We start from the raw sequence: 7,283 nt of genomic DNA, 5'->3' as shown, positions 1-7,283 counted from the left end.
ACGTGGTAGCAAGGTTTTACCCCCTAGGCTTCCCCGCACAGGAAAAAGGAAAACAAGTTGTTTTTACTAATCTGATTCAAATCCCCACTCAACAATCAAACCCTCCTTCAAACTCACCGGGTCCCGATGTTAATGTTCCAAGTGTTGATTATAATATCTTAGGTCACCTTAGGAAGTTTCCTGCTAAGTTGAGCATTTATGATGCCTTTATCCTTTCAAAAGAGATGAGGTAGACTCTAATTAAAGCACTTCTCGACCCATAGATTTTCTTAGCTCACTTAGCTTCAACTTCTGAAGGAAGAAGCTTTATTCTTCAAGAAAATCCCAGGTGTTACCTTCTCCAATGAAGATCTATTCCTAAGAACTACCGATCACAATCGCCCACTTTACATCACCGTAAATATGGGCAATTTCAAGCTATCAAGAGTTCTTGTTGATTCGGATGCATTGGTCAACATGATGAACATAAAGACTCTCACATCTCTAAGGGTTGATACTACTAAGCTCTCAACTGATAAGTTAGTGCTTCGTGGGTTCAACAAAAAGAGCAAGAAGGCTTTTGGTTCAATTACACTTCTTCTAGAGATAGGAGAGTTAAAAACTGAAGCAAAATTTTATATAATTGATTCGGCGACATCCTTTAATGCACTCCTAGGTAGGCCCTAGATCCATGAGTATAGGATGATTCCTTCTACCCTACATCAATGCATCAAGTACCAATGAGATGGCAATGAGTTTGAAATTAAGGGTGATCTGCAACCATTCTCTATTCACGAGGTTACGATATATGAGGATGCTACATATTATGTTCCCAAAGGGTCCATTGCCAAATCTAAGGTAGAGATCAATGTTAAGGAGGAAAAAGTAGAAAGTAAAGGTTTAAAAGCAATTCAAAAGTTGAGAAAAGAAAAGGTCAAGAATCAAAAAAGATAAAATTCAAGTAGTGAATATGATGTCAAGTGCGTGGTCTTTAGGCCTCTAAATAATTTACCTCAAAGAGTTGGGAGGATGGCCAAAAGAGCACACAGTTGAGGCCGCTCTTCATTTGAAAAGAGAAATCCCCCAATGTACATCGAACTTGAGATAAGTTCTGATGAAGAATCAAGAAAGAGTGGTGCCAGAATTGCTTTTGACTACAGAAAAATCAATCATCCTCCAAAGTTTGATCTCACCTTAGATTCAGATAGAGACCAGGAGGGTAACAATTCAAAACATGAAAGTGATGAGCCTGAATTTTGTCTATATGAAAAGCTTAATATGGCAGTTGAATCCTTAACCTTAACCCCATTATCCGTTGATAGAGTCTCAGGGTTAGTAACTAAGGATTCCCCTAACTTAGATGGTGATGTAAGGAAAGTCTAGAGGTTCTTTCCTGGCTCCCCCTCTTCAAGGAACGAAGATGATGTAATCCTTGAGGAGGCAGATATTAATGAGTAAATGAAATTACCCTTTGGCTGCTTTTCTATTAGTGTTAAAACTCTTATCTCTAATGGCTTCGCTCCAAGTCGATGGACTAAGGGTCAAGCTAGATACCAACATAATATTTGGAATTCAAAATTCAATAAAAATTGGACAAGTGGTATCAGCTTTGGAACCATTAGTTCGTTTGACGATGATGAATATTACTTGATGATAACTAGTCATCTTAAATCTGGAAGTGTCCCTATTGAAGTTGTTGATTCTCTCGACAGACTTTGTTTGGAGACCTTAGATGATTCCGATGAAGTTCAAGTTTGGGATGCACCCACTAAATTTGAAGAAGAAATCAAATCGACAGTTTATGAACTTAAGGAAATCAACCTTAGAACAGAGGATGACCCTTGCCCCACCTTCATAAGTTATTTATTGAGTGAGGATGAGTCTAGGGATCTAATTCAACTTCTATCCAAGTTTAAGGACTGTTTCGCCTGGACATATGACGAAATGCTAGGCTTGTCCACCAATGTAGCAATTCAAAAACTTGGAATCTAGTAAGATGTCATTCCTGTCAAACAAGCTCCTAGACCCATGCATTTGGAGATCAAATAATAAGTTATTTGTAAATTTAAGAAGTTGGTTGAGGCCGGATTTATCTAGGAGGGACAATATCCTTCTTGGGTAGCCAGCGTCGTGCCTGTTTGAAAGAAAAATGGTCAAATCTGAGTCTGTGTTGACTATAGAGACCTGAGTAAGGCATGTCTTAAGGATAAATTTCCTTTGCCAATTCCAGAACTCATGGTGGACATTGCCTCTTTGCATATTATTTTCTCATTTTTGGATGGCTCGTCTAGCTATAACCAAATAAAGATGGCCCCAGAAAATGAGAGAAACACTGCATTTAGAAGTCTTATAGGGATCTTTTATTATAAAGTGATGCCATAGGGCCTTAAAAATGCCAGTGCAACCTACCAGCGGGGTATGACTCGAATCTTTAACGACTTAATCCATAATCAAGTAGAGTGTTACATCGATAATTTCGTTGTCAAGAGTAAAGTTATAGAGGCTCATCTTTATGATTTAAGAATCATATTTAAGCATCTGCGCCACTACGACCTTAAGATGAATTCCTTGAAGTGCGCCTTCGGTGTCATGTCGGGGAAAATTTTAGGTTTCGTAGTGAGACACCACAGAATTGAAATTGATCATTCCAAAATTGAAGCTATCTTAAATATGCCGCCTCCCAAGAGCCTTACTCAACTATGGTCCCATCAGAGTAGACTGGCGTATATAAGAAGATTCATTTCTAATCTTTCTAGGAATGATGTCAGCCATTCTCGATCCTCACTAAAAAGGATTCCAAATTCATTTGGGTTCAGAAATGTCAATCTTCCTTTGAAAATATCAAACAATACCTGACAAATCCACCAGTTTTGGCAGCCCCAATTATCGGGAGACCTTTAATCCTTTATGTTGCAGCCCTTGACGAGCCCGTTAGGGCCCTCCTTGCTCAAGTCAACAACGAAGGGAAAGAGAATGCTCTCTACTACCTAAGTTGGAGACTTCGCCCAACAAAAATTTAATACCCAATGATCTAGAAATAATGTCTTGCTTTAGTTTTTGTAGACCAAAATTTGAGACATTACATGCCTTCTGATCAAGCCAATTTGATTTCCACTATTAAGCTCATACAATATCTTATGACCAGGACAACATTATCAGGATGTTTGGCTTGTTAGTCTGTGATATTACTTCAATTTTAAATAACTTTCTTTCCCCTGCGTCTGTGAAAGGGCAGGCTATCACCGACTTCCTTGCAGCACACCCGTTACCTGCAGAATCTCCTCTAAACGATGATTTACCCTACGAGAAAATCATGAGTTTTGAGGAATCTACTACTCAAACCCGGGAAATGTATTTTAATGGTGATGTGTCCTCCCAACGGGGATAAAACACCTGAATCGACTATTCCTGTGAAAGCTGGAGTTGGCCTGGTCTTCATAACACTGGATAAAAGAAAGATGTACTTTTCCTACCATTTATCAGAACCTTGTACGAATAATGAGGCTAAGTACGAAGCTTCGATAACTGGCCTAGAACTTACAATTATAATGGAGATTAAATAGATTAAAATCTTTGGTGACTCTCAATTGTTGATCAACCAGATTGCAGGGACCTATATGATTTTGAATCCTAAACTTCTGAAGTACCACCAGTACACCAGTCAGTTGCTCGAGCAGATTCGTGTTGTAACTATGTATAGGATTCTCCGGGGAAGCAATTCTTTGGCATATGACCTTGCAATGCTTGCAAAGAAATTTGCCTCTCTAGAAGAAGACTTTATCTCTATATAAGTGCAGGGTCATCAAGTCCTGTCTCCTTTAGACACGGAGTACGTCAACAAACAGACTTTCCAGGTCCTTTCTACCTCTTCACCAGTTAATGAAGAAATAGATTGGAGACCACCAATAATTGAATACCTTCAAGAAGGCAAGCTCCTTCACAAAATATCACTTGCCAATCAGATCAAGAAACGTGCCCTATCTTATGCACTAGTCAACAATACATTGTACCAATAATCGTTTGATCAGATGTGGCTCCATTGTTTAGACCAATATGAGGCCCTGAAGATCTCTAATGAAGTCCATGCTAGACTATGCATTGCTCATCAATTGGGTCCAAAGATGAAAATGAAGATCAAAAGACTTGGACACTACTGTCCTATGATGACTGACGATTGCATGAAACTTGCAAAATGTTATCATTGGTGCCAAGTACATTGTGTGGTTTTACATCAGCCGCCAAATGTGTTGCATCCCACGATAGCCTCATGGCCCTTCAAAAGTTGGGGCACGGATATCATTGAGCCAATTGACCCTTCTTCTTCAAAGGGTCTTCACTTCATTTTGGTAGCGACTGATTACTTTTCATAGTCGGCGGAAGCAGTCCCACTAAGAAATGTAACATCACACCATGTAATGAAATTCTTTCATGATCATATCATATATCAATTATGTCACGTAGAATCATATCTGATAATGGCTTCACTTTCAAGTATACAAAGATACATAACTTTGCAAATTGCCATGACATTGATTGGAGATACTTAACAATCTATTACCCACGGGCTAATAGATTGGATGAGGCTGTCAACAAAACCTTGATTCAAATCATCAAAAAGACCCTCAATGATAATAAATGTCAGTGGGATGAGAGTTTGGTGGAAGCTTTGTGGGCCTACTGGACCACTTTTGGAACCCTGACCCAATCCACTTTATTTGCACTAGTATATGGATCCGAGGCCGTACTCCCTCTAGAAGTTCAAATCCCTTCACTCATAATCGCAATCCAGAACCAGATCACAACTCAACAGAATTCACAACTTCATTTAGAAGAGCTTGAAGGTCTTGAGGGACGTCGTCTTCAAGCTCAACAAAATCTAGAGTTGTATAAAGCCCGAATGATTCAAGCTCACGATAAGTTAATGCGACCGAGAACCTTCCAAGTAGACGACTTGGTCTTGGTTCTTCGGAGGCCTATCTTGGTGCACCGAAAAATTGGTGGAAAGTTTGAACCAACTTGGGAAGGACCCTTTATAGTAAAGACAGTCTACGAAGGAGGATCGTATCAGCTAGTGGATTGTAAGGAAAATCATCCAATGCATCCTGTAAATGTGCGATTCCTTAAAAAATACTATACTTGATGTAGCTTGAACTTTGAATCAATAAAATTTTAAAGTTTAAAAATTAAGTTTACTCAATTTTGTTAAAATCTTCTTAAATCTCAATATCTTGTGGCTCTTTTCTTAAGGCTAGATGTGAATTATTATGCCTTCTTTCCTTAAGTTTAAGTCTCTTAGTGGTGGAGTACGCCCCCTGTGGTACCACCCTAAAATTTAAATCATGTCCTTAATCTTATGTAGAGCAAGTTTCCTCTACATATGATCATTCCAGACTCAATCATCCATGGAGCAAGTTTCCGACACATATGATCATCTAGACTCGATCCTCTGTGTAGAGCAAGTTTCCTCTACGTATGATTATTCCAAACCCATTCCTTTATGTAGAGCAAGTTTCCTCTACATGTGATCATTCCAGACTCAATTATCCATGGATAAAGCTTCCTCCACATATGATCATCCAGACTCGGTCCTCTATGTGAAGCAAGTTTCCTTCACGTACAATCATTCCAAATCTGATCTTTCATGGGAAGCAACAATTTTTTCCTACAAGATCTCTAGTTTTCTTTTCCTTCAGGATAGATATGAGTCATCGTATTTTCTTTCCTTAGGATTAGATCCGCTAGTGGTGGAGCACGCCCTATATGGCACCATCTTAGTTTTAAATTCTAGATTTGATCTTTCTTGCAGAGCAAGTTTCCTCTCTATGAGATCATTCTTTAGTGATGGAATACACCCTTTGTGGCACCATCCTAATTTAAATCCTGATCCAATCATTCGTGGGAAGCAGTGTTTCCTTCTCACAAGATCTTCAAATTCTCTCTTCTTTAAGGACAGATGTGAGTCATCATGCTTTCTCTCCTTAGGATTAGATTCACTAGCAATGAAGCAAACCCTTTGTGGCAGCATCCTATTTTCAAACTCCAGACTCGATCCTTTATGGGAAGCAATGCTTCCTTCCCACCAGATCATCTAGTTTTCTCTTCCTTAAGGCTAGAAGTGAGTCATCGTACTTTCTATCCTTAGGACTAGATCTTCTAGTGATGGAGTATTCCCTTTGTGGCACCATCCTAGTTTTCAAAGTCTAGATCTGACCTCCCATGGAAAGCAATGCTTCTTTCCCACAAGTCCTCCAGCGTTCTTCTCCTTATGGTTAGATGTTCTCTTTTCCCTAGGATTAGACTCCCCATTTTAAATTTCACCTTCAAATTCCCAAATACAGCCTTCTTCTCCTTAAGGATAATTTTTTTCCCTTCCCTAGGATTATATCTACTAGTGGTAGAGTACGCCCCCTATCGCACTACCCTGTCATCAAATTCAAAACTCAATCCTCTAGGGTTAGGTCTTTCCTTCCCTTATAACCAATTTAAAGCTCAATCCTCTAGGGTTAGGTCTTTCCTTCCCTTACAACCAATTTCAAATTCAATATTCTAAGGTTAGGCTTCCCTTCCTTTAGAATCAAAACACAAATCTGATCCTTTATAGTTAGGAATTCTTCCTGCTTATATGATCACCCAAGTTTTCTTTTCCTCTAGGGATAAACTTTCTCATCCCTTAGGATTTGACCCACTACTGGTAGAGTATGCCCTCCGTGGCACTATCTTGTATTCAAACCCCGATTCCATAAGGATAGACCTTTCCTTCGCTTAGGACTCGACTCACTAGTGGTAGAGTACGCCCTTAATGGCACTATCCTAGTATTCAAACCCCGATTCCCTAGGGATAAAAATTTTCTTCCCTTAGGATAAAAACTCCATACTTGACCTTTCAATTCGGTCAACGCCAATATATGCAATATAACTTCATTTTATTACACATATTGGGGGTCCATTTATTAACCTTATTTTTGTATGAGGTCACTAGAGACCCACCCCGACTCCAGATTAATCCTGACCACACATCAATCAAGAATCTAGACCTTAGGATCTACTCTAGACCCTAAGACTTTTCTATAGTCCATACCCTAGGATCTATCTTGACCCTAGGATTCTTCCAGATCAACCTAAACTCTAAGATTCTCCTAGATCCAAACCTTAAGATCGAATCTAGACCCTAGGATTTTTTTAGATCTTATAATCCTTCTAGATTATAGACTTTAGGATCTATCTAGACCCATGACAAATCTTGGTCCTAGGATCAATCAAGATCTTCAATCAATTCAATTTTCAAATCAAATATAGACTTCAAG

General features: G+C 39.0%; 1 protein-coding gene across 1 annotated transcript; it reads left to right on the top strand.

Annotated features, from left to right (window-relative positions):
- The first annotated feature begins 1,065 nt into the window (after positions 1-1,065).
- Positions 1,066-5,119, top strand: LOC110098239. The gene is made up of 2 exons (XM_020824998.1): positions 1,066-1,310; positions 4,441-5,119. The coding sequence occupies exons 1-2, from the start codon at positions 1,066-1,068 to the stop codon at positions 5,117-5,119; spliced, it is 924 nt and encodes a 307-aa protein (XP_020680657.1).
- The last annotated feature ends 2,164 nt before the right edge of the window (positions 5,120-7,283 follow it).

This window comes from Dendrobium catenatum, unplaced genomic scaffold (genome assembly GCF_001605985.2).
Source record: "Dendrobium catenatum unplaced genomic scaffold, ASM160598v2 fragScaff_scaffold_377, whole genome shotgun sequence".
In the NCBI taxonomy this organism is placed as follows: Eukaryota; Viridiplantae; Streptophyta; class Magnoliopsida; order Asparagales; family Orchidaceae; genus Dendrobium; species Dendrobium catenatum.
The sequence above is the reverse complement of the archived record's forward strand: the minus strand, read 5'-3'. Positions and strand labels throughout refer to the sequence as shown.

Excerpts from the sequence above, each read along its gene's own strand:
- LOC110098239 (XM_020824998.1), top strand. The coding sequence starts at position 1,066 with ATGTACATCGAACTTGAGATAAGTTCTGATGAAGAATCAAGAAAGAGT. Across the intron at positions 1,311-4,440 it reads TCCGTTGATAGAGTCTCAGG|AATCATATCTGATAATGGCT; the intron begins GTTAGTAACTAA and ends TATGTCACGTAG.